We start from the raw sequence: 27959 nt of genomic DNA, 5'->3' as shown, positions 1-27959 counted from the left end.
AATCTGACTTTCTGAGTCATGGCATCTCTATCCCAAAGGTATGTGGCTACCATCCCTATTCTCATTTACTTAAAGTGTTCTTGAAATCAACATACTTTTCTTCCAATGCTTTAAATCATTACAGAACATTCCTGTTACTTGTCTTGTGAAATTACAACGTAATAAAATTCCAGATTGCTACTATTGCCTGCCAAAGGTTTTGAGAGCCTGAGATCTGTGCTCTCATTGTTTAAAAAGGTGCCTGGTGGGGGAAGGGGGTGGCGTTAATGAGGTGTTAAATGCATTTAGTACCATAGTAAGACTTGTCTTTTCTGTAATACAAGGACTGAAAGAGAATTGAAAAGAATGACTTTCTCACTGTGGGAGTTAATGTTAATTAAGGAGGGGTTTCTGTCCCACCAGAATAGATGTATGCCACTGTATTTACTCCGCTGTGGAAGCACTACTCTGGTCCAGCCAGCCTCCGGTATCTCCTCCGAGTCACTGTCCAGCTTCTGCCTAAACAGTCCCCAGGACAAAAGATCTTTAGAACCCATTTGCCCTTAGAAATCTAAGAATTCTATTTATATCCAAAATCAAACAAGTATTTTTAAATCCAGAAAAACAGACTGTACTTCCTCCTCCATGTGACAAGCTCTGTGACACGTCACATACTCCTTGGGCAACCTCCTCCCCAATCTATTGACCAATGCAGTTGGTGGAACATAGAATTTAACCATCTTTAAGGCCAATAAGGGCTCTTTTGCCAGAGGAAAAAAAAGTACAATAAATGTTGTACCTCAAAGTCTATCCCTCTGGCTTCGGAAAAACGGCAGTTACAATAAGAATAACCTAAAGGTTTGTCATTTCTTTTAACATGAGAGGGCAAACAGTGAGCTAGACAATTCCTAATCGATTACTTGGACGTATAAAGGGCTTATTAAGGGCTTGCAAAAATGAAAGCCAAAATCACTTAAGAAAAATTTAATAGCTTAAACTATTGATTGTCATGGCTCTGGGGTATAGCTAAAGCCTACTTGAAATACTCCAGGCATTTATGTATGAGAAAAGGGACTGTAGATTTCTGTTTTCCCCATGCATACATTTTACAGAAGAAACAAAAGTGTCTGTCTTAGGTGGGGAGGAGATTCTTTGGGCCTCCCTTTCATTCTCTGTAACAGGAAAGTGATAACAGTACCTGGGTCTTGGGTACCTAAATTGTGAGGATTTATGCCTGGCACGTAGCATGTGCTCAGTTAGTGGAAGCTTTTGGCCATCACAGTAACATCAGTAGGAGCTGTCCTGGTGGTCCGCTTTGTATAAAGGCAAGTTCTAGAGCGAGAGGACGCCGCTTCCGTTGAGAGGCATGGCACGAAGCGTCCAGACTGCACATGTCTCTTGTGTGTGATCCTCGCCACGATCACTTTCCCATTGAAGGTAAATTTAAGAAACCATGAAGTTAATCGAGTAACAAGGGAGCCAGAGAGAATTCCTTCCTCACCACTGGATGGGATTGGTTTCTGCCCTCCAGCATGGGAAGTGATTACCTTATCCCAGCTGCACAATTCTAAATATTTTCATTGGTTATACAACAGTCTTTCCTGAGAAACTCAGGCCCAGTGTGTGGCACCCCAGAATCCACAGGGCCCCGGGTTCCCCATGCTGTGAGCAGAGCCTTCCCCGCAAACCAAAACTTGAGACAAACTGAGTCTCTGTCTCAACACGCATACAGTCTTTGTGGTGCCCTGGAAACAAGCCAGCCAGAAAGAAGCTTCAGCCCAGCTCATTTAAGGCCAACAGGCTGGTCCTGCTTTATTTTCTCTCTAGAGCTGCTCAGAAACGTGGAAGGGGAGGCAGGGAATGTCCATTTAGAGAAGGAGGGGGTAGGATATAATGGGAAGACCCATCTGTGGGGTAGAGATCATCTGGCTTTTTTTTTTTTTTCTTTTCTGCATCATACTGAAAGGAAATCTGGGTAATTATTTTTTAATTTTTATTTTTAAAAATTTTAGTGATTTCGGGGTTTTGTTGAAATGTAGACAAAATCATTTAAGTCTAGCTATCTCAGAAGAAGTCTACCTTTCTGTTACAGACAACTTCATTCAGTAAACATGTGTAGAGACTTTAAACATGCCAGCCACTTTCCTAGCATCTGAGGATACCACAACGAGGAAGACAAGGTCCCTGACCTCAAGGAGTTCCAAGTCGGGTTGGGAGACAGGCCTGAGATGGCAGTATGACAGGGAGTGGTGACCCAGGCAGGATGAGCCCAGGGGGAAACAAAGGACACAAGGAGCAATGCGACCATCCCTCTTCCGGACTCTCCAGTGTTCAGGAAACTAGTGCTCCCTAGCAGGAAACAACTCTGTTAGCGGGAGAGAAGGAGCATCTCTTGGGGTTGTTCTCATTGTTTTCCTCACACCTGACTCTTCCTCATTAAATGTAGTAAGAGCCAGGGGTGGGGCCCTGCGAGTTTCCCAGCAGAAATCACCCCCTCGCCCCGCCCCCCAGGAATATGGCCTCACGAATGTTAAGTCTGAGAGGAGAGTCTCCTGACAGGGTTTCGACCACAGAAACTTCCCTTTCAGGAGGGGAGCCAGGAGACTTGAGGCTCTCCTAGCTGGAAGGCACGCTGAGGTGATACAGTGCAGCCTGGCACCAGCTGGAATCCCTCCACACCCCTGGAAGGTGGCTGTCAGTGGCCGCCTGAACATTCCACTCTCAGATGCTCCAAACTGTTGAGAAGTCCGTCTCCTGTAAGGTCCTCCCAGTGGTCCTAATTGTGCCATATGGAGCAGTGAAGGATGACAGTTTTTCGAGTGATGCAAAGGCCACCTAAACACAAGCTGAGTGTCCCAGGGCCCTTCACCACCCTGGTTTCCCTCCCCTGTACTCCACTCCCAGAATTGAACCCAGTGCTCCAGATGTCACATGACGGGGTAGGGACACTGACCTGGACCCAACCCTCTGCTCACACGGGCTGGGTTTGGGCCAGCTGTCGTATCAGCTGCAACAAACTATTGGCCGAGATGAGTCCAGCCTGTGGTCACCTACCCCTCAGAACTGAATGTTTCTGGAAACATGTTTGTGGTAAAAATGGAACAGTTCTTGAGTTGGAAGATCAGAGGCCACAGGTTCAAGGCTCTTTGTCAGAAGCAACTTTCCAGAAAGTTGCAGGCTTGGGCCTGCGTGAGTTGGGAACTCTTATCTGTAAATTGCAGAAGCTTCAAGTTAGCCTGTGGTTTCGATCAGTTCTGGTTGGTAGGAAGTTTTTGAAAGCTTCCTTAAAAAAATTAAAAAGAAATTTTAAAAGCTTCCTGTAAAATTAAATCACTCTCTAAGAAAAAGAAATTCTCCCCCTTACATTACCAATTTGATAATTTCCTTCAAACCACTGTAGGACTATAGGTCTGTTGGGGGGTGTTGGGAATAGATGTTTTTCTTCTGTTGATGCCATGATGGCTTCCTGGAGAGTAAGTTACCTGAGGAATTCTGACTGGAGATTTATGCTCAAGGACTGGAAGTGGTGGGTGAGGGCTGGGGATGGGGTGCTTCTATAGTTAGACAGCATCTTCCGTACCACTCATTTCTGGAGTTCACATTCTCAGAGTCTATACTGTCCCATTCAGGTTAATTACACTACATGGGACGTAGTGCCCACGCATCACCCCTCCCCCGCAAATTCTTCACTTAATTGGTCTGAAATGCGGCTTGGGAATTGATGTTTCTCTCTAGCTCTCCAGATGATTTTACTGTGCACCAGGGTTAAGGACTACCACTTTATAGTTTTTCTAGACTCGTTCTTTGGGAGTATGACCACTCAGGTCAGGTTCTTATGAGTTCAGATACCCGGTCTTCCAGGAAGCTTTCTCTGGCTTTTCTCTAGCCCCTACTAATACATGCTCCCAAAGGCACAGCATTATTCATTTCATAGGATTTTAGTTAAAATCATTTAAATAAAATGAGTGCTTACCATTTGTATGAGCAAAACATATAGAAATACATAGAGCAAACCATGAAAGTACTCCCAAACACAGAGATGCTCAGTCTCTTGATTCTGATTTGAATGGACTTTTGCTAGGAGAACTACTTACCCTGAAAACGTTTGGCTACCTCTGTCCGTTATAAAACACTTGTCTGGGGACGCCTGGGGACACCTGGGTGGCTCAGTTTGTTAGGCGTCCGACTCTTGACTTAAGCTCAGGTCATGATCTCAGGCGTGGAGTCTACTTGTCCCTCTCCCTCTGCTCCTCCCCTCGCTCTCACTCGCTCTCTTTCACTCTTTCTCTCTCTTGCAAATAAATAAAAATCTTTTAAATAAATAAGTAAATAGACTTGTCTGTGTCCCAGAAAGCCAAGAGAAAAGATGCCAGAGTGTCTACCAACAGAAAGACACATACGCATGCATGAATGCACATACCCAGAGAGTGAGAGAGAGAGAGAGAGAGTTTGTATAGCCAGACAAGGCTTTCTGTGACAGTGTCATGGATTGTACGTCTCCAGGCATGTTAAGTACCCCGTCATCCCTTTGTTCCGTGTTTAGAGAACATCTCATAAGAAGCAGAAATAAGATTTTGGGGTGGTATTACTTTCTGCTGGAGGATTGATCTGCTGGTGGATGGTTCTGCTGGAATAATCCAGCCAGTTTTGAATCTGGGTAGAATCTGGATTTTAGGTTTTAAGCTTCTTTTTAGCTTCCTCAGGAAGATGATGTTTGCCTGATTATGGCAGATCCCCAGGCTGTAAGCCAGTGCACAGTGTAAGAGTGTTTTCAAATGTTCCTTCCTGAACTTCCTCATGTGGGGAAAGAGGTTTTGCCATCTGTGTATTTATTTATTTATTTATTTATTTTCAACAATTGCTTGAGTTTCTACCCGAGTTGTCTTCAGAGGAATGAAAATTCCCCTAAATTACTAAGGGGGTTTCCTTTCACAGGGTGTTGGAGGAAAGTGGCCAGTTTCTGAGTTTTTTGATTCAGGAGACAAGCAAACAAGTCAGGAGGAGCTGTTGGCTAATGTTTCAGAAAGTGTTCCATAAGATCCACATGACTATTGGTCTCCTAGATCCAGCCTGCTAAAACAACATCCATATTACTAGAACTTACCAGTACTTTCTGGCAAAAATATCTGTATGTATACATACACAGTCTTGTTTCATCTGTAGTATCCCTGGGACTCCTCCCCGACCTACACTCTGTCCCACTACTGGATGATTTTGAAGCAAATGCCAGATATTTCATTACAGAAAAACAAAGGGAACATAAGATAGGCATAATATTTTAAGATGATTTTAACATGTTTAATGTTTCTTTAATGTCCTACGCCTCCCAACAACACATACACACATACCCCAAGAGCTGTCAATCACTTGAAGAAAGTTTTGTCAACCAAGCACTTTACTTTCTTTCCATTTAGGGTACAAACTCCTGTACCAGTGCTTTACATTGATTACCGAACTCTTCTGCAGCCAGAGCAGGTCTTTAGTAGGGGATGATGCAATAGGTGTTTATGCTATGAAATTTGGGGGCACAATGTTCATTACAGCAAGGGTGTGTATATGTGCACACATAGCTTTGTATATTCGTTCTTTTTTCCAAGGTCCTTCTAACTCAAGAAAGTCTGTCAGTGCCTCAACTGTTGGTAACTCTTTTAATTTACAACTTCCAGAATTTGTTCCTGTACTAGATTATTTCTAGGTAAGCTATAATACGAATGCAATGTTCTCAAGGGTGTGTGTGCTAAGAGGTGAAGTTTCATTATTTTAAAGCTATCTACCAAAAAGCATGTCACAAAAGATTCCCAAATTTAAGGAAAAAAAATCCTTAATATCAGTACACCTGACCTACACACTAAGTATTTAAGAAAAAATGGAAACATTAGTGCTTCTATACTGGAACCTTGCCATGTTTTTTTAATTTTATAATTGAGTTTGGGAGTCTTATCTTGGGATGTATGCTTAATGACATATCTGCAAGCATTCCTTTTTGGCAAGGATCCCAAGCACAGTTTTAGAGCCAGGCAATGTAGTAGTTCTTAATCATATTTAGAAATAACAAACTGAAAATGCATAACACTTTTATGGGTACGTTAAAATGTTTACATATTAAATTCCGTGTGATATAGGAGCACATTGACTGTAAGACAGTATGGCTCTCATGCAATGTAAGGGCAAAACTGTAAACATATTTCCATGTATAAGCTATTAACCTAAGCATGATTGGCAATTTTAACTTCTCTAATACCATTTAGGTATAGTATTTCATAGTTTTCAAGCCCTTTTATCTGCTAGCATTCAGATCAGTAGAAGTCAAGAAAGCCTTAAGAAAAATTTATGGTGGGGGCGCCTGAGTGCCTTAGTTAATTAAGTTCCAGCTCTTGATTTCAGCTCAGGCCATGATCTCAGGATCATGAGATCGATCCCCAGGTGGGACTCTACGCTGGGCATGAAGCCTGCTTAAGATTCTCTCTCCCTCTCCCTCTGCCCTTCCCCAAATCTGCGCGCACTCCCTCTCTTTCTAAAGAAAAGAAAAGAAAAAAATTCATGGTGGACAAATTTTAAACTGAGAGAATTCGATCTATTGACTTTATTCATCACTTTTCCCTCTGAATTGAGTACCCAGTATCCTTTGATTTTAGCCGAAAACATTTGGGTTTAGCTTAACAGAACACAGATGTTCAATGGGAACATGGCTTGAAAGTCTCCATAACTTCCTATTAAATAAACATCTGAACAGTAACTTAACAACTACCAAGTGAGGTCAAGTGCCTGATACATCACATAAGTATGCTTTCCTTATGTGAAACAGTTACATAACAACATGTATCAGACTTTGAACTGCTAGAGACTGTTGCATTAAAACCTTTGCCATTCACCATTAACCTCCCTTGTTCCTGAGAATGATAGAAGCCAGGGGCGCCTGGCTGGCTCGGTTGGAGGAGTGTGAGACTCTTGGTCTTGGGGTCATGAGTTTGAGGCCCATGTTGGGTGTAGGGATTCATGGCTGGCTGGCTGGCTGGCTGGCTGAATAGATAGATAGATAGATAGATAGATAGATAGATAGATAGATAGATAGATAGATAGATAGAGATAGACAAAATGATAGAAGCCCTTTTACCATAGAGGGGGAGATTCTTTATCTCTATGAAGCCTCTAAAATTATTCATTGGTATTGATAGATTTAGGCTTATCTTATTTCAAGATAGTACCTTTTTTTTTTAAGATTTTATTTTTAAGGAATTTGTACACCCAGCGTGGAGCTCAGACTCACAATCCCAAGATCAACAGTCACATGCTTTACTGACTGAGCCAGCCAGGCTCCCCCTAAATATGGTTTGTTTGGATTTACTGGTTTCTTTTTGTTTTTGTTTTTAAGTGAACTCTATACCTAATGGGAGGTTTGAACTCATGATTCCAAGATCAAGAGTCGCAGGCTCTACCAACTGAGCCAGCCAGGCACCCCCTTCAAGAAGGCACTTATTTTTTAATAGTTTTATTGAGATATAATTCACATGCATGCAGTTTACCCAAATAATGTGCAAAATTCAGCGGCTTTTAGTGCATTCAGAGTTGGGCATCCATCACCACAATCCATTTTAGAACATTTCATCACCCCAGAAAGAAACCCCACACTTCATAGCCATCATTCCCTAATTACCCCATTTCCCCAGCCTCAGGAAACACCAATCTATTTTCTTTCTCTATAGATCTGTCTATTCAAGACGTTTCATCTACCTGGAATTTTACAATACACGGTCCTTTGTGATGGGCTTCTCCACTTGGCATGTGTTCAAGGTTCATCCATGTTGTCACACATCTTAGTATTTCATTCCCTTTTATGGCCACATAATATTCCATTGTGTGGACGTACCACCTTGTATTTATCCATTTATTAGTTGGTGGACATTTGGGTGGTTCACTTTTTTTTTTTGGCTATAGTGAATAATTTTCCTGTGAACGTTTATGGGCATATGTTTTTATTTCTCTTGGGTATATCCTTGAAGCAGAATTGCTGAATCATATGGTAACTCTGGCACTCTTTTGAAGAACTACCAGACTTATTTCCGAAGTTGCACTATTTTACATCCCCACCAGCAGTATATGGGGCTTCAAGTTATTCCACATTCTTGTCAGCACTTGCTAATTTTTTTTCTTTTGCTTTTGCCTGTAAAAATCTATGTTTTTACTTTTGAAGTCATAAGATATGTAGTCTGAGCATTATAATTGTGCATTTTCATTTCAAAAATAGTAAAATTCAAGTGCGAAGTCTTTAGCTATATTAAAATATTATTGAAATCCTTTAGAATATATGTAGACTAATCAATTGTAACTTTTTACATTAAAATATAATATGCTCATTTCTTGAGTTATAGTGAATAAAAATAAAGCTAATTCAAAAAATAAGCCAGGTGACATGACAGTGTAAATATACTTCACACTACCGAACTGTACATTTTAAAAGAATTAAGATAGTAAATTTTATGTCATATGATTTTAACACAATTTTTAAAAAATTTTTTGATTAAGGGAGGTGTAACATTTTAATGTCAATTTTTTGGAAGGGGCACTCTGAACGGTTGTTTGCTCATCGTTCTAACCTACCGTGGTCACAGTTTTTACACAAAGCTTTCAACATACATCACACACTGTTTGAGCCGTAGAGCTGTCTCCCTGTGCCTGGATTTCACTTCTGGAAATGCGTAATACAGGCACTCGGGTTAGCCAGAATGTAAGTTCTCGAGGGCCATGATCAGATAATCTCTCTAACTTACATTTCCTCAGCCACCCCTGTAGTTGCCTTGAAGAGGTGCTTGGGGGTGAGGTTGGGGAGGACACAGACTGAAACAAGAGAACCTCTGGATGACATAGCCAAGCCCCTGACTCAAGGAACGTGGATGCCAAGACTGGAGTGCTGAGACTGGAGTGGGAAGTAGATTTTAGGAGCTGTCTCAGCAGCCTGGTACGTCTCCATTTATGGAGTGGCCCCATGCCCCGCTGGTGAAAATTCTGTTCAGATCTTTTGCAGTACTATCGGATTACATATTTCCTATCCCAGGTCAGTAATTTTCAATCCAGAAAGTAAATGTTTGCTTTCCCTAGGTGTCTGCATTTGGGTGATTACAAGAGCCCCTCAAGTTATGTTTTTAGGACACTTCCTTTTTTAGGACACCTCAGATCCAAATCTTAACTCGGCATCTTTGAAGAGTAACTTCTACTGCCCTTTAACCATCAGTGAGAGCCAAGGTGATGTTTGCCAACTGACCATTCTCAGTTAATTTGAGGATTGTTACATTCAGCTTCCATCTTATTTCTTGAATTCCCAGTGGTGAATTCTACTTTTACTTGATGAGCTAATTTGTCATGATCCTTATTATTGCTAATTTTTATGCCTGAACAGGGCTATGGCCCAAGCAACTTCTTGTGTTGATATGGACATCCTTTTACAGGGATAGACATAACGTATGGACTAATTAGAAGTCATTCCTTTGTGTTCATTGAAGGAAACCCCCAAAGACTCTTTGGTATAAGCTAAATTTAAGCCAGTGAACACTTCTTAAAAACAAAACAAAACAAACCAACAAAACCACGCTATATTATTAAGGGAAAACTAAAGCTGGTTGGGTCTTTTGAAGTTGCTATCAAGGAAGGCAGCATTGGTTCTGCTGCCAGACACAGGATGGGTTTTTGGTTTAACCAAGGGAACTCTGGAATTTAAAGAACCGATAGAGTATGACATGAACTATCCTTGATAACAAGGGCTGGATTTTTTCACTAACAATTGGTTTCCTCTGTTTATTTTGCTGTTTCAGACTATCCTTTCTGTGTTGAAATCCACACAAGGGGCATAAGATTAAAACCCTCAAAAAAATAAACAAAATATCCCAAGCTTTTTGGAAATCTAAATGTTAGCTGTTGTTGGGTGATGTCTGCCCCCTGTGGTTGGACAGAACCACACTCTGGTATGTGCGTCGGCTTTATTCTTCAGCCCTGTGAGTTGCTTCAGTGGCTCGGGGCCGGAGTGCCCTCTCCAGACGCAGGCTGCACGAAGGCAGACCGGGGGCTCCGCTCTGGGTCAGCTCTGTACTCGAGGTCCTCAGGAGGGGCCCCCAGCACCGTGCTGTGCAGCGGTTTGCCCTTGTTGACGATGACAATGTCCCCTCCCTGCCGCGACAGGGGAATTGGATGGTAGAAGAAAAATGATTTGTGGCATCCTACTTGCGGTCTCTTTAAGGAGAAGATTCCACTGAGTGGTTCCTAAGTCTTTGAAAACTTTGTATCTCAATATTTCTTCTTGCGAGAAATCGAAATTACATTACCCATAAATAATGCTCGAAGAGGAATTTTTGAGGGAGGAAAGAAAAGTTCCTTGAAACTTTGCAGGTACTAGTAATTCCTGTGGGGTACAATTTCATGTCTGGGGGCGAATCAGAGATCCCATGTTCATTGTGCTTTTGGGGGTATAAGAGTTAGGGATAGAATTGGTCCCCGGGGATGTTTCTTACTGAAATGATCTCTGTCCACAGCCCAAAATGTATCTGTTCTAATAAAATACACATCCCACACGACACCACGTTCTAGACTACATGTTGGTGAGAGTTGTGATAGAGTTAGACTCTCCCTACATCAGACTCACGTGGGAGATGCAAAGAAAGCTTCATGATTCTGCACTGCTAAGCTTTAATTTTCATTTGTCGTCTTCGATTACCCTATTGGAAATGTGTAGTTCTGACTTGGTCGTTTCAAGAATCTGATTTGATCATTTTCCTCTTAAAATATTTTATGAGTCTTGTGAGTACTCAGCAAGCACTCACTGTTAACCAATTTCTATTTTCAGCCACATGCCGATCATCATGCAACTTATTAAGAGGACTCGAATGAAATAATTTAATGGTTTTTAATGTACAAAAGGCAAAATTGGCTGCCATGAATTACTCTGGAGCAAAGCATACGCGATCCTTCCAAATAAATGTTTTCATTTTCGACATTCAGTCAAGATGCACTCAAATTCAAATGTATCTTTGTTAAGTAAACATTTTCTTTGGCATTCAGAAGTCCCAGCTTTGCTCAGGAAAGGGTAGGAGAGAGAACAGAGATCAAATACATTAGAGCGAATTTAATCAATTTTACTTTGGTACATTTTTCCTGCCAGTCTACCCCTTGGTCTACTTAACACGAAAGAGTACCTATAAAAGTTAAGATTAAATCAACGACTTTTTCATGGAAAGAGATTTTTGTCAGCAGCAGGAAAAGGCAGATTGTGGTCAAATTTTGACCGAAAGGCTATTTTCTTAACAAACATCCAGACTCCAATCACCCATTTTATTTTATTTTTACAACTGAAATCAGTTTTTGAGAAAAGGCAGCAGTGACAACCATTACTGTGTTTTAAAAGAGAGGAGTTTCTTTTTTTTATCACAATTTATCACTGTAATTTCATGCCTTTTTTGTTTCTTGTTTTTGATTTATCCCAGCCCTTAACGTGGAGGAGGCTAAACGGGGCCCTGAGGGCTGTGAGTTTGTAGTGAGCATTTCGAATCCTGTTACTTGAATGACTATTATTTTCTTTAGCTTTATAGAATTAGGATTAATGTAAACTGTTCTGCATTTCTGTGTGATCACTTAGAATTTTCTTTTAATTAGGGATTAATCAGCTTCAAACCTACCAATTGGTTTATATTTATCCTTTTTTATTTTGAGGACCAAACACATAGATGTGCAAGAAATAGTACTTTATTCTCTAAATACCTTCCCATTATTAAGCTTTTAAAAATTACTGCACTGTCTCCATGTTGAGATGAAAATGGAAAAGATTTGTATGTTTGATTTTTTTTTTTTTTTTTTACCTACACGTAGGACGATACCACTCTGAGCAACAAATTTAAGTTTCAAAAATTTAGCTTAGAGACTTTTCAAGGAATTTGAGGTTTGTGTCAATAAGATGTTTTTACTGATGACTAATATAATTTAGAACACAGTCCTTAAATCAGTTTGAGGCTGCAAAATCTACCATTTTTGTCCCCATAATTAATCAGCTCTTCGAACATCCTCCAGATGTTCTCCGTACCGTGTATTTCATACTGTCTCCGCCTCTGCGCAGTCTGAGAGTTTGACTTCTACAAACTTTGGTTACCCTTGGAGGTATTTATCGTTTCTAGGGGCTTTGTCCCCAATCACCATGTTCTTGTAGGATAAACCCTTTGTCCTTCTTATGACAGGGAGCTACGGATACCAGCTTCCCACATGTAAGGTCGTTGAAATCCACATTCAAAAATGCTGCCTCGTCAGGAAAGGGGCTTGAAAAGTTCTTTAAGCCTGAGTAGGCCCAGCGTGTTACTGGTCTTTACGGATGGCGATTCTCTCTCTTTTTCTTTTCAACCTCATACATTGTCGAAAGGCTCAATGTCAAAAGTGCAGGATTTCATCTCTCAAGACTCTAACTGCATAAATGACCTGTGGTTCAAACGCTACTAAGATTTCAGTAGAAGAAAAAAATACGAAAACAAAAACCCCCTCAAAAGAAACATTGCGGGGCGCCTGGGTGGCACAGTCATGAAGCGTCTGCCTTCGGCTCAGGGCGTGATCCCAGCGTTCTGGGATCGAGCCCCACATCAGGCTCCTCCGCTGTGAGCCTGCTTCTTCCTCTTCCACTCCCCCTGCGTGTGTTCCCTCTCTCGCTGACTGTCTCGCTCTGTCAAATAAATAAAATCTTTAAAGAAAAAAAAGAAACATTGCAAATACACACTTTTGTGCTACGTATAATGAACAGCCCTAATTGTACAGTTAGTTATTGTAGTCTTAATATGTAGGTTTAATTATAAAAGTCACCACGTCAATCCTAACTGAATGAGTTTATCTGATTAGCTCATGGGTAAAGGATGTTCTGTATTTTGTTATCTCTATCATGAAAAAATGGACAATTGGCTTAAATTCCTATTTCGGGGATTCTCAAAGAAAACAGTCCTCTCTCTCCTGTTGGTTCATAAGATCAAGATCAAAAGTGACATAAAGAGCAGGGCTCTTGTCTTAACGTAGCTCGTTTTGTTAAAAAGAAAGATATTCCTCTCTCAGGAACGTCATTCCAACAAATTTGTTCTAAAACAATTTCTGACTGTTGAAAGATCAAGGTATAGTTCACCTTGAGAAAATATCCTAAAGGAAGGTCCAGATCAAAGGTTCTCAAAATTTTTCCAGTCCCAACATACTTGAGGGATAAGAATCACTCTTCTTAGTAATTAATAGTAGCTAATACAATCTCTGTGTTTGGTTTTTTTGGTTGTGTGTGTGTGTGTGTGTGTGTGTGTGTTTTGTTTTGTTTTGTTTTGTTTTGTTTTGTTTTTGGTGTGGGGAGAGCAGAAGGAGCTATGTAAACTTGTGTAGTTTAAAAGGACCCTAAGGATTTTTCTGATACCCTGATACTCATCCTCCCCGCCCCCCAACCCGGCCCCGAATCCCAACTCTTGGTAAAGAGGTGCCTTTCCAACTGAGAATAACTGTGCATTTTCCAAAACCAACAAATTATAAAATGCTCCAGTGTGGATTGCTTTAGTGCATTTAAAATTTGACTCAAACTTTTAGGATCATTGATTTCGCCTTCAGCTTCTAATAAACTGCTGGGCAAACGTGAAAGTCTGGGAACATCAGTCTACCTTTCTGTTTTTGTCTGGGGCATCGCAACTCTTAGTGCAGAAGCAGGTGGGGAAATAAGATTAAATGTGAGATGAACTTGTTCACTCTTCCTACCTCGACGTCTGGCTCTGGGGTGAGAGTGAAAGCCTCTCTCCTCGATACAGGATCAGGACTTTCTGTAGTGTGAGGGGAAGTCTGGTTTCTGTTGAAGTCATTTACGTCGAAAAAGAGAATTCTTCTCCCTAAACATAGCCATAAGGCCCATTATCATTTGTTTAAAAATTAACAGTAATCTCTTAATAGTATCATCCAGTTGGTTTTCAAATATCCCCACTTCTTTTCTCCCTCTCTTTTTATAGTTTGTTGGTTTGAACCAAGCCATATCTTTAGGTTGGATTTGTTTTGTACTTGTAAATCTCTTAATCTATAGGATTTCTCTCTCTCTCTCTCTCTCTTTCTCTCTGTCCCATCCTTTTCTTTTGCAATTTGATTGTCATTTTGCAATTTGATTGTCATGTAAAATTAGCTTTCCACAATCTGAATTTTGCTGATAATAACCTCTCTAGTGTTGTGTGACATCTTTCTCTATCCCTCAGACCATGGTTTCAGGCCAAGAGATTCACAAACAGATAACCAGCCCTAGAAGTCTGTAACAGAAAGAGGCCTTGAAGGGCCTTAGTGACCACAGCTTCTAGGAGCTGATAAAACTCAACTGGCCAGAGAATATCAAGTTAGGCAGGGCTGCCCTTTGAGGATGCGATTCTTTCATTCCTCTCAAAACAGGCAAGAACTAGAGAATGAGTCACCAGGTATACGCATAACTAGAACTGTATGCAAAATAAGCTTAAAGGCCCAGTAAAGACTTCATAATTCTAAACTCTCCTCCTGGCTTTAAAGGGGCCCACTGGTCCTTTCCAAGTTACTAAGGTTGTGTGTGTGTGTGTGTGTGTGTGTGTGAGAGAGAGAGAGAGAGAGAGCGAGAGCACGGTGGGGGGGGGTGCTGGCAAAGGGAGAGGGAGAGAGAGAATCCCAAGCAGGTTCCATGCCCAGCACAGAGCCCAATGCAGGGCTTGATCCCACAGCCCCGACATCATGAACTAAGTGGAAATGAAGTGTCGGACTCTCAACTGACTGAGCCACCCACGCATCCCAAGTTACTAAGATTTTAAAGAGCTGGTTATTATTATAAAAATAGTGAGTTCATATAAATAAATTTATTCCTGGTGAAAAAATATAAATACAGAGGGGTAATTAAGCAGTTTTCAATCTAGAAAGAAAGAGCAGGAAAACTATTAAAAAGGGTTGTTGTTGTTATTGTTGTTTTATCCAAATGAAATGTAGAAACCAGAAGCTCAACCAGAAACTCAGTCTCCTCCTCCGGCCCCTCCCCCACCCCCAGGCTTGTCGATTCTTCCTCCTTAACTCTGACCTCTGACCAAGGCCTCCGTCCCCACCCTCGTCCAACAGAGTCTCAGTCCTAATTTGTAACAATTCCCCTGCTTTGTCCCCCTGCCTACTTTTTTACATGAAGACTGTACAGTGTAACTAAAACTCAGCTCTGCCCTTACCCTCACGTTGCTTTTGGGATAAAGGTCAGACTTGTGAGCGGGTCCTACTTATCCATTTCTGTCTGATTTTTCACAGCCTGTGCCTGCATTGACTCTTCTCCAGCCTCTTCACCTGAACACCCCCCCCCCCTTACCCTCACTTCGTACCTAGGATGTCACTTCCTCCAGGAAACCCTTCCTACCCTTGCAGTGTAACCAGGTGGCCCCATCGTCATTCCCCACTTCCTCCACCCAGCTGTAAGTTTGTTGAAAGCAAGGAACCATTTTATTTGGTACTGGAACCCCAGGGGCTGGCAACACTCATTTTCTGAGATCCCAGAGTGTTTTCACTTATTTTAGAAAGTCTCAGGGACGCCTCCATTCTCATGTAAAACAGGGTTATACACTGCATAACATTTTTTGGAGATTTGAACATAGGCGGGAAGAAGGGTCAAAATTCCAAGGTGACTTAGCTGTTCCTGAAACTTATTACATGGCTTATTTGAGTGGTGTCAGAATAGGAAAGCCAACATTTGGACTCTTGACAGAGAAATATTACACCTCCTGCCAATTTATGCAGTTGGCTTTTTTCTTGCTTGCTTGCTTTTGAAACAGGCAGAGTGCTTCGCCACGCTATTCCTGGAAAGATTCACTGATTCAGTCTTCAGTTCACATGTAGTAGAGTGCCGGCTGAAGGCATGGCAGGCAGGCAGTTCTGCCCCAGGACATGAGAGTGGGCGTCGGTTAGAACAGTGAGCAGTACATGAGCGGTTTCTGGGTGCCAGCTAGTTCGCTTCCCTGATAGGCATTTCCGGATGTGAGGAAAGATGTATTTTGGCACCCCCAGCTCCAGCGGTGTGCACACACATGCTTACACACACACACACACACACACACACACGCACACTGCATATTCTCTCCCTTGGTACTTAAGATCATCTGTCTTGAAAGTTGGGAAGTTACGTTTCACTATAACAGAAGAGCTGCCTCTTGGTAACTTTCAAGGGGAGAAAGGGCATCTTTCCCTCCCCTGGAACGGAGTACAACGGCTTAAAAATAGAACAATGTGTGTTTGGTGTTTTCTTTTCATCCCCTGCATCAATAACAGGTGTACAGTTACAAACACAAAGAGCTGGATTCACGTCTCCTGCACGCCTCTGGAGAATTCCCAGAGTCACCCAGGGAGCAAAACTGGGCCTAAAATGTTCAGTAAAAAGAAAGTAACCCAATATAGCTACGTGTTACTGACACTGCTGTGTCACATGGCTTTATTATTCTCCTCCCACAGTGACTCTGTGAGTAAACGCCCGGTGGAAGAAAATGTCACCGAAAATAAGTCTTAGGAACCCGCCAACAAAACGCTTAAACGGGCTGAGGGCTGAATTAGAGAAACTGACACAGCTTCTGTAAATTACAGGCTTTGCAATGAATAGGGCGAGGGTCCTGAGAATTGCAGTGCCTCCACTGCAGAGATTAGGCTCCGCTTCATAAACCAAGTGTGACGAGTCAGGCCCGTGTGCTAGTTTGCTTTTTAGTGTGTTTCCCAAGAGGAACTTCTTGAATTGTTCTATGACCTCTTGGAAGCATTGACCTCACATGTGCTTCGTGACGAATGCGTCGTCCGTTTTGCGGCGTGTCCGTGGTCAGTGGTATTACTTAATGAATAAGGTCACATGTAAATGTAGGCATCCCCTGCAAGCACACTTCCTGGCAGCTGCTTGCAATTCTTTCACATTCCCTCCCTGAGGAAATGGTTCCTAATAGATTTTAACAGATGCTAGGTGTTTGGGAGCATTCTGAGGGGTCCTAGTTTTCAAAATTCGGGTTATTTCATGTCTCATAGTTAGACTTTGAACAGCCTGTATGCCTTCGATGTGTTCCAGTGTTCACATAAATACCTAACCTCTGACTCCACGTTTACCCCTCAGCAGTTCTCCTAACCCGTTTATTGGTTCTGACAACATCACTACTAAATCCTTGGCTCTCAAAGTCCAATCTGGTAAACGTGCAGGGGCAGATCTAATTTGGCACTAAAATTGCTCCTTCTCTCTAAGTGTGCTTTTCAAGTTCTCCCTGACAGCAAAGTTAAGTGTTGCCAGAACTCCGGCGGGTAGGTTATTACCGCTCCCCAAATCCCCTTCTCCAGGGCCCCTCTCTTCTGCCACACTCCCATCCCTTCTTTCAGCACCCCCCTCCCCCGTCTGAGGCTCCCCCCCCCCCCCCCCACTGCCCTGCCTGCCCTGTGAGCGCTGAGAGCAAGCACGAGGTTGTATTTCCATCTGTAGTTCTGAGCCTGGCATACAATAAGGGCTCAATAAATTTATCTCAAGTGAGCCAAGAGAAAGGAAAATAGTTCATATTTTATTATCAGTCTGCTTTAAGGTCAGCCTCCACCTCTGAGGGGGTTCGGATGCCCCTGCAGGGGCCACTAGGGAGCATACAGGTAATCGTCGGTGCATACAGAAAATCCACAGTGGGTCGGAGGAGCCCGTGGACGTGTCCTCACGCTTCAGAACACTCAGTGGTGGATCAAGGGGCGTGTCTGCGTCTTCGGGCCCTGCTCCCCCGTGGGCGGTGCAGAGTTTGTCTCCCTACCTGAAATAGTTTACCTGTCTACTCACGGGAGAGTTACTCCGCAGGTATTCGGGAGGCAGGCACCTGTGTGGGGGGGGGGGGCCGCAGAGTGCGCGCTGTCCTTTGTTTCCGTCGTCAGGCCTCGAATAGCGCTGCGGTCTCGCTGCGTGCACGCGAAGTAGTCCCTACGCATCTGCCGTCTGTTTTCCCGCGTGGTTCCCTTCCTTGTCCTGCTGGCGACTGTGCTCTGCGTCGCGCACAGCAGCTCTTGTCTGGTCGAGGCGAATAATCCGTTCAGGACCGAGCTGCTCCGTGGGCTGTGCTCGGTGCCGAGGAAGGAAGCCGAGAGCCTGGCTCTCCTCCTCTGCAGAGATGCAGTGTTTACGCTGAGAAGTTGGCGAGGAGGCTCGCTCGGGTTCTGTGTATGTGTGCTGATCCCTGTTTGGTTCTTAAGAACACAAGCTTCAGAGCTACCGGACTAGTTTCTAAACGCGTCGCTGGTACTGACGAGCCGTGACGGGGAAGCCGCTTTGGCATCCAGGGCTCATTTATGGAGTGGAAAGAGTGGTGGTGATAGTAATCGATACGTTGGCTGTCCATGCCACACGGGGGACCCCGAGGGGAGCTCAGTTGAGATGGGGGCTGTGAGCATGCTTCACGTGAATTGTAGGCACTCGGCTAACGTTGGTGAATACTGCCTCTCAGATTCTGCTTCGATACTGTGAACATCAACTTGAAAGTCCCGTCTGGCTTCCTTGGTGGTGAGTGCCAGGTTCAAGGCGCTTCCTTGCTTGTGCGTGCGGGGTCTGCCCAGAGAGAATCATTTCCTCACGGTCGGCCCAGGCCATGTGAGGCATCCTCATCAACACCAGCTTGCCTTTGTCACTGAGTGGTAGCCAGTTTCAGAGCTCCTGTCGCATGTAACCTCACCTCCTTTCAGCTGACTTGCTGCTTCCTATAACATGCCCACTGGTACTTCTCCGCATTTGTGAATGAGAGAACTGCTTGTGGGTGAGCCTGAGTAAGCAGCTGAAATCACTGTATTATCTACATTAGAATAAAAAACCCGCTTGCCAGGAAGTTCCCAACCTTCCCAGACTGGGAAAATGTGATTTGTTAATAAACTTCGTCTCAAGCTGGTGTGCTATCGCAAAGCTTTAAACTGTATTGCGTTAGGCAAAGGCCTGGTGAAGCTTTCATTCCGCTTTTGCCTCACCACTAACCAGTGGTATCATTTTGTACATCACATGGACAAATCTTGGTTTCTTGGCCTCACTCTCCAAACCTGGAGGTCCTCAGCCATGACTTAGCCCCAGTTTCAGGCATTTAATTTTGGCTTTTTGATAATAGACTTGGTTCCCAAGGTGGTCCGCAGATTCCCTGTGGGATTGTGTTCTCTGCAATCAAGTTTCCATAGCATTAAGATGTGTGCAAATTAGAGCCAATGCTCCATGGTTTACTCAGCCCGGGACAGAGCCTGGCACATGGTAACTCCTCAGTCATTAGCTCAATAATGTGTGGTTTACATCTGAAGCTGAAAAATGTGTGAGGTCATTGGCATCATCATTCAGATCGTGCTCTCACCTTGAAGTGATAAAATGATCATCTGGATTGCAGATTGATTTATTCTTTGATTGGACAGTGACATTTGTATTTCACCTGCCATAAGGCTGGCTAGCAGTTATTGAGTATAAAAGACATGCCAGGCGTTGAACACACATACGTGTTACCCCTTCTGCAAAATCGTAATATTCCTGTCTCCATTTTCCAGCCGAGGAAACGTCCCCAGGGTTTCCCTGCTGGCAAGGAGCTGAAACTGTGTTCAAACTCAGATCCGTTTGTCACTCAGGCCCCCTCTCTGTAGTGCCATGCAGCCCCTAATGTACTGCGGCTTCTAGATTGTGCTGGATCAGTTTATAATGCTAAAGCGCATCTTTTGTCTTAATTTTACTGCGTATGGTAGAGTCTTCTCTCCACATGAACTAAATATTTTCCACAATTTTCCCATTCTTGTGCCCTTAACTTTTTGTCATCTGTGGTTTAACGTTTGATTATTTGGTGAGACTATGACTTGTCTTCTCAACAAGAGATCTCCTTGGGAGTAGGAGCTCCTGTTTGTACATCTGCATCCCGGCTCTGGTTGCAGCAGTGAGCTTGTGTTGTGTAGATGTTAACGTCAATAACTCATTGAGTTGTGGGTTGACTACATTTGCTTAGTCTCACCTGCTGAATTTGCAGACTAGGTCAGTCATCATGCATTCAACGAGTATCTGTTGAGTCGCTACTGCGAGAGCCACTGGGCATATAACAGTAAATATGGGCCATTGTGTATGTTTATAACTGAAGGCCTATAACCTGGAAAATCACAAGCTGATGTGTTACCGTGGAAGGAGTAAAAGCAAAGATGAATTAAAGGCGTATAATCAAATACGGAACTTTTCTATGATCAGGAGAGTACATCCAGAATTGTTTTCATTGAACTAGCCGGTAAACTTTCCTGAAGCTTAAAATAATTGTTATTTCTTTCTCCTATGAATAACTTATGTTTGTATTAATTCTTGATATGTTTATATCTTTATTCAAATGATACTGCATTCCCATTTAGTAGAAAAAGATACTTATCAGTATGTACCTTTCTAGATTGATGCCACAGATGCTTTTAGGAAAAGAGAATTGTTTCCTAAAGTTACAAAGTGGGGCCTACTGCATTCCCACAAAACAGCTTGTCCCAGGCACTACAAGGACTCTTTATATTGTGAAAATACTCCCTTTAGCTGTGGGATTCCTGTTACTATTTGTTTGGGTCATTCTCAAAAGTTTTGAGTCTTCTGTGATACTTTTGATAATAAAATAGGACCTAATAAAATAGGACCTAATAAAATAGCGAAGTGGATTTTAAATCGGCTGAACGTTTACACCTGAGGAGTGTTTAAGGCCCTGTATCAAGCTGGAAAGACACCTAGTGAAGTACGCTGTTGAACTTTTTAAAAGCTGTGTCCTGTTCATATTTTTATCAAAAACTTAAAGACCTAGGAGGCACCTACATTGGGTTTTCAGATGACATAAGCCCCAAAAGAATGGCTCTACCACATATGCCTAAGATCATGATTCAAAATGACTTCAATTGGCTGCAGTGCTGGATGGAAACCAACAAAATGAAGTTGAGCGGGGGATAAATGTATATTTCTGCTTTTAGATTCAAAAGGCACTTGCGCAATTACAGGATGGGGAAAGACTGAGCTTGGCACAAGTTCATGTGACTAAAAGCTTAATATGAACCAGCAATAGGATGTGGTGGCTGAAAAAGAATGAATCTAGTCAGTTAAAATTATTAATAGTTCATCGTACTCTGCACTGGTCACACTACATCGGGAGTGATTTGTTAATTCTGAGCACACTCAAGAGTGACTTTGACAAAGCAAAGTAGCAACTAAGAGGGTGTCGAATCCAATCCAAGACGCGTGTATTGGGCTCCTGTTTTGGGCAGGCAGCATGCTAACCGATGTGGGAAATAAAGATACGAAGAGACGTTGCCAGTCTATAGCCTCAAGGAGTTGAAAAAGTAAATGGAGAGCCGGACAGGTACGCACATGACTGTTGAAACAAAGCCGACTAGGAAGCCAAGAAGCACAAAGAAAGGGCTGTGGGAATTCAGGGGCTGGACCAAGGGTAGGATTTCCACGGCAAATGAGGACGAGGGCAGAGGAAGCCTTAAAAGCAAAGATGGAGAGACAGGAACACTCAAGGCTCAGCTAGGGAATACTGAGTATGCGAAGTTGCTGGAAGAATGGGGTAGGTCTCAGCAGGCAATAAAGCTGGGCAAAGAAGGTTTGGACTGGAGCGTGAGGGCACTGACTGGTAGGCAGTGGGAGCGATTACAGGTTGGCGAACATCTGGAAGTCATGATACACGAGGATCAGTTGGAGAAATGTTGAGTCTTTAGTCTGGAGAAAAGACCAAGGTCCCTCTGGTAAATGTGAACCAGACTCACTTGATATTCTTCCAGAAGGAAAATTTTATCTCAGGAGAAAAGGGTTATAAGGAATCAGATTTTACATCTTTCTGAGCTGCTTTCTGTTGTAAAATTCAAAGCTACCCAACAATGAAGAGCTGGCCAAGGAGATGGTGAGCGCCATTGTGGTTAGGCTCAGAGAGAGTTTAATAACAGATACTCTAAAGGAAATGGGGGGGGGTGTAGGGGGAATGCTGCAGCTTCACCAAGAGACATGGGAGTTCTAGGAATTACCCAAGGCTTTTGTAGTGTGGAATTATCCGTGGTTGAGTGTTCTTTCTTTCTTTCTTTGATTTAAGATCTCCAGTAGTGTATCAACTTCTGAATAAAGTCTGCATGTTAGAACTCCCCAGTTCAGTAAGATGTCAGACTAATTCTAATGCAGGCTGCTCAGTGCTTTGACAGTAGCCACTCATCATCAGTGCTTTATTTTTCAACATGGGCACCATTGTTTTTAGCTGGGATGTATAGCATCCTTTCAAATCCGAATTTGACAGGTTTTTGTCAGAAGTCCCCATTAGGTGAATCAAATGCAAGTCAACAATTGATGTAAGTCCAGTGCAAAGGAGACTTTATTTTACAAAGAATCCCTGTCCAGGGCTGTCGATGAAGGGATTAAACAGGAGCTCTGGGGGCAGAAAGACTTGAGTTCATATGCCAGCAATGCCACTTACTACCTGTGTGATCCTGGGCAAGTGACTTAACCTCCCTGTTCCCTAATCTGTGACCATTGTTATCCCAACCTTGTAGGTTGCCTGGGAGATTTCATGAGATAAAACCTTAGTGAGTGTGCCTAGCAGGGTGGAGTTTATGGACTGAGTTTTCACATTTTATAGTCGTGTTCCAAGGACCCCTTCAGAGTTAAAAATATTTTTATAAATATTTTTATAAAATATTTATAAAACAAACACATCATCATCATCGTGGCTAACTTATATGTACCAGTTATTATACTAAGGCATCACACGTTGAACTCATTTAATCCTCAGAACGACCCTATGAAGTAAACCATTATTATCCCTCATTTACTGAGACACTGAGAGGTTACGTATCTTAACCTGTCCCAAGCTAATAAGTGAGGGAGCCAGGATTCAAACAAAGCACATTCTAGAGTTTATTACAGCTACTTCCTTCCAATACGGACCAACACAGTTCCCCGTTTTCCTCCCAATTCCATTCCAAATCACTCTGCTGGATAATTTTATGCATTTTATTTGTTCAGGGCTGTTTCACAAAAATATATTTTGAAATCTTACTATACTAAATATGTGAGGGCCCTATCAATCATGTCTTTGGCCAGAGCGTGGAGAAGTTCCTTCATAAAAGTTGAATGAATGCATGAATAAGTGAAACAATTTTAATTGTAGAAGCCACTTTTAAAAGAAACAAGTTACCCTTAATATAACTTCACTACCCTGCTGCCTCTTTCCATGGTTTGTGATGGGGCTGTGGTGCCTGTTTGAATTATTCATTTGAAATCATTCATTTGAAGGGCTCCTGGGTGGCTCAGTCAGTTAAGCATCTGCCTTCAGCTCAAGGTCGTGATCCCAGAGTCCTGAGATCGAGCCCCACATCGGGCTCCCTGCTCAGCAGGGAGTCTGCTTCTCCCTCTCCCACTCCCCCTGCTTGCGCGCTCTCTCTCTCTCTGTAAAATAAATAAATAAATCTTTTAAAAAGAAATCATTCCTTTGAATTCAGTTTTGCATCCTCCTTTCATTTACCTTATTTATAAATCTTTGTCTCATATCTTTTTAGCAACAATGTCCACAGTTCACTCCCCCCCCTTTTTTTGTGTTTTGGGTTTGTTTTGTTTTGTTTTTTTGCCATCGAATGTTACCAGGTTTTACTCAAGACCCATCCAGTAGTTGTGTTTTTTCCAAGCACTGGCGACTGCATCGTTACCCACCCTATCCCCATTTTCCAAGTTAAAGAATAACTTTTACAATCCAGTCCACGCAACATCAGTCTCGATTCAACCAAACACCACTTCCACTTCCTGTCTCTGCCACCTTCCTGGATCCCTGAAGACTACTCAGGATAAGTGGAGTTGGATAGAAGGGGCTGTCCATAGTTCTCTTTGGAGCACTTATGGGAATTTCTAAATACCCCTTGAAAAAATCAAACTATGAAACTGAGAAGCACATAGAAACTACTTCCATAGGTGTTAGAAGACTGAGGTAGAAGAGGCCGAACCAGCTCCCTTCGGGGGAAGGGAAAAGCTGCGGCAGTCTGGTGCCGGTCCGGGTGGACTGTATCAGGATTAACTCAGTTCTAGGTCGCCCTTGGCCCAGGGGGCAAAAATGCAGCTTTTCCTGTTTCAAGGAGAGAATGTTCTCTTGCTACACTTCAGGCAGAGGTAAGGGAAGCCGACCAAGACCAGAGTTTGGACAGTCTTTTTCGCTCAGTGAAGTGATACTGCTTTATTGTTCGGGTCAGGTAGCTGCGAGCATAATCTCCCCCTCCCTGGGTGCGACTATTCCTTTATAGATTAGATAAGAACAACTGATGAAGTTTTAAATGCTGAGAAAATTAATCAGAACTGAAAAGGGGTGTGTTGGCCAGAGGCCAAGAAATATGCTGACTGAGATAAAAGCACCCACGGAACTTTTTCTCCATTCCACGCTTCTCTGCTGGGTAGTCTGCCTTCCCTGTCTTTCCCTCTTCTCTCTCCTCCTGTCATTGTCTCAACCCCAGCTCTGTCTCCAGACTTCCTCGGCACGCTCTCTGAACTGGCCAGAATGTGGAGTAAAATTTTTTAAAAATTGTTCTTGTATATCATATATAAGATCCTATGTCCTGGAGTTAATTTAGAGAATAGCTGAAGGGAATGCATTTTATTTTCTATCATTTCTTTTTTAATATAAGAAACACATCTTTTTAAAATATGTGAATTTCAGTTTCAAGCCACAAACTTAACCTCAGTCCATTTCCAAGTTCTCAGATTGGCTTATGGTTCCAGAATCTTTTGATGGCAAGGAGTGGGGTGGATGTTGGGTTGCAACCGTGGGTATGGCTCCTTTGGGCCCAGGAATCTCTGCTGCTTCCCAGCCTCATTTCAGGACGTGGAGACACAGTCCTGTCTCAACTGTTCTGGGAATCGGGGCCAGGTCGAATTGGTTTTTAATGTCTATGTGTTGCTTTCAGTTTCTGTGAGGCTTTCAATTCCTTTTCTCCTGTGAGGGACAGGCCTTCCATGGGAAGAAAGGGAACCCCTTGAGTCTGACATGCTCTGCAGTCAGCTTGAAATGCCTTTGGATTAACTTTGGACAAGTCTGGCCCAGTTGTGGAATTCAGTCCCTCTCAGCATTCTGCCAGCTGGGAAACGTGCTATCTTGACCATCATCTTCCTAAGAAAGTCGCGTGGGACCCAGAACGTAGAGGTCTTTTCCACAGCAAGTAATTCAAACCAAAGAGAGCTGCTTTGGGAACTGCAAACTACTCATTGAGTGGTTGGTTGTAAATCATGATTCTTTGGGGAAAAGGGCAGAGGGGGCTGGAGCTCTGGCCCTCAAAGAACTTCCTCTCATTAAACTGAAGCAGTTTTGCTGCTCTCCACACACTTGTTCTCCTGTGAGTGAAGTTGCCTACTTTCTTCCCCAGTCACATCGGTGGTCCTGGCGGGGGCTGGGCGATGGCTGACTGCGTGTTGGCACATCTTTGCACACGATGGAGGTCTGTTTTCAAAGCCAGGCTTCACAGGTATAACCGAGAGCTGGTCCGATCAGCCCCTGGTCTCCATGGCCCAGCCCACGCTTTTTCTTTGAGCCGCTATTTTCTGTGGTCCTGGGTTTCTAAATCTTGGCGAGAGGACAGTCATTCCTTTGTGCTCGGCTGTTACAATGAGGTAACCAAAGAAAGGGTCTTGGTCTGAGGCTGTCAGCTGTTACTAATCACTACTCCCCAGCTCATCGTGGGTCCCGCTCGCCTCTCCCTCTTGCTCTGCTTAGCACACATAAAGAAGATGAATTACTCCCTGGTTCCTCTTCAGAAAAGCATATGGTGCAGCACATTCCAATGCCGTGAGCGAAGGATGGGCTAATGAGAAGGGTAAATGGGTATCGAAATCACGTCCCGGTGGGTCTTGCGCCGGCAGCTGTGTGCCTGTGAGAAGTGAATCTCAGAGCTGGCTCTTCAGAGGTTTTCTTGAGACCTTGCAGAGACAGAGACAGGAAGTCCCCACGGTGGGTTCCCTGGCAGATCGCGGCACTGGAACGACTGCAGGGCTGAGCGAGGCTGTAATGAGCGTCTGTTGCAGGGTTAAGACTAGTGTAGAGAAAAAGCAAACTTGACCACTCAGAGGACCTTGCCGGCTGGTAACTCAGGAGAAGCGTTCTCCACCCCAAAGGTCAAGGAGGCCACTGGATGCTCTTTGATATTGGAGGTAGCAGCAGTTAAAGTTGGGCCTCAGTTTCCCCTGACTGCTTCCCGGGTGAAAGTTCATTTTCAGGGGACAACAATAGCCAGAGAAAAGGGATTGCCTGCTGAGGATAAAGGGTGATTTATGTGAATTTTTATGCCACTAATTATGTTGTCTGCTCCCCTGGGATTTTTCTGTTTAACAATCTTTCAAAATAGAATGTTTCCCTTTTGCCTTTCCACACTTCATTTTACTAGTGAACAGTGGAACTTGAAGAAAGACTTTTGTTGACAGTTTTAAGGGTCAAATTAAAAAATCAATTTGCCCGGCAAATTATATGCTATCACAAGCAATAAATTCATAGAGAAGCTTCCTTGTCATTCTTTCGCAATATAACCTCATAAAACTAAGTGATATTGTAGGTGAACGAAATATCAAGTTTTGTGACATTATAAACAGCTATATGGGAGGGAAATTTTGGCCAGGGTGAAAACCCCTGTGAAGGTACTTGTGATTTAATTGTGAATTCCGTGAAATTGTTCTTAGCTGCTTATGGAGATGGTTTAACTCTTCTTCACTGAGAATCACTGATTAAAGTAAATGCCTCTTTGCTCAAAATTGCGTGAAGCGAATCTATTTGCAAACTTTCCCCCTTGTTACAACGTCTCCAGAATTTCTGTTCAACTCAACTGACCAGTTACTAGACATCGGCATCCGTACTTCCTTGGTCTCCACTAGCTAGGTGAAATAAATTCTTGGGTGCTGTGGGCAGCCCGAAGTCATAGCAAGCAAGGACGACAGGAAGGAGAGACCACAGCTCATGGTTCCTTTTTAAAGCCTCTACTTTAACTGAATGTGGTATCTACCAGTGTTTGCAAACTACTTTTTTTTTTTTTTTTACTAGAACCTACAAATGTATTCATATCTGGGTGCCCCCTCCAAAAAAAGGAAAAAACCCCCACACCCACAAATATAGTTTACATTGTGACCCATCACACACAATACATACACACAGCTGAAAAAAGTTTCACAAAATAATACTTACCTTTACCACAGGGGATACCCTTCAGTATTTTCTGTTCTGTTCTCTTTCATCAATGGGAAAAGGACTTCAGCGGTTACTTACATAGGCTCATCTGCGGGAGGGCATCATGGTGGTGGAAGAGGGAAGATAACACAGGAGTGGGAGAGAGAGAAGGAAGAGAAAGAGGGAGGGTGCTCCCGGTGGTGAGTAGTGGAGGCGGGCCAGCCCTCTGCCTTCCTGACCATCCCGGGGACAGCTTGCTGTGAGTGACACCCCCCCCCCATCCCAGCTGTGGAAATGAAGCTCCAGGTGATTCCGAGTCACTCTTACCCACCAGAGCTGTCTCTCATTCTTCAAGATAGAATGAACCTCACTATTTTGGTGTAACTGGGGGAAGAGCAACTAAAATTGGTGAATCCGAATTTCAGAGTATTTTCAACAAAAGCAACTCTAGTACTTGTAATTCACAGTAACCTCACCTAAATGTTTAAAAAAAAAAGTGTGTGGCCTCTCCCCAGGATAACAACGACGATGGTGATAAGAATGACCGTTGAACCAGTATTTATTGGGGGCCTTCCTGCGCAGGCGCCGTTCTAGCCACTGAGGCTACATTAGTGACTAAAACATGTGGTTCTGCTCTCTTGGAACTAAACGTCTAGTAGAGGGAGACACATACAGTGATGGTAACTAGCATTTATCAAGAACCTGCTTTATCTAGATTCTTTGTGTAAGTTTTCCCTAAGCTTGCAGTATAAATATTACTAGCTTCTTGCCTAGGTGAAGTGGAGACTTAGAGAAGGCAAATAATACTTAGTGAATAGCTTGTTTATTACTTTTCTGCTT

General features: G+C 43.1%; 1 protein-coding gene across 3 annotated transcripts in view; it reads left to right on the top strand.

The window, feature by feature from the left end:
* SLC1A3 (solute carrier family 1 member 3) overlaps positions 1–27959 on the top strand; it is a 76616-nt gene that overhangs the window by 25992 nt on the left and 22665 nt on the right. The window contains exon 1 of one of the 3 annotated variants that reach the window (XM_087867931.1): positions 22805–24091. The exons of the other annotated variants lie outside the window; for them this stretch is intronic. Within the exon in view, the coding sequence (XP_087724057.1) occupies positions 24064–24091 (28 nt within the window). The 5' untranslated portion in view covers positions 22805–24063. Of the gene's footprint in view, positions 1–22804; positions 24092–27959 lie in introns of those variants that run through there. 3 annotated transcript variants of the gene reach the window in all.

This window comes from Ursus americanus, chromosome 15 (assembly GCF_024610735.1).
Source record: "Ursus americanus isolate L20-20 chromosome 15, mUrsAme1.1.p, whole genome shotgun sequence".
In the NCBI taxonomy this organism is placed as follows: domain Eukaryota; kingdom Metazoa; phylum Chordata; class Mammalia; order Carnivora; family Ursidae; genus Ursus; species Ursus americanus.
This window is presented reverse-complemented; position numbering and strand designations above follow the sequence as displayed.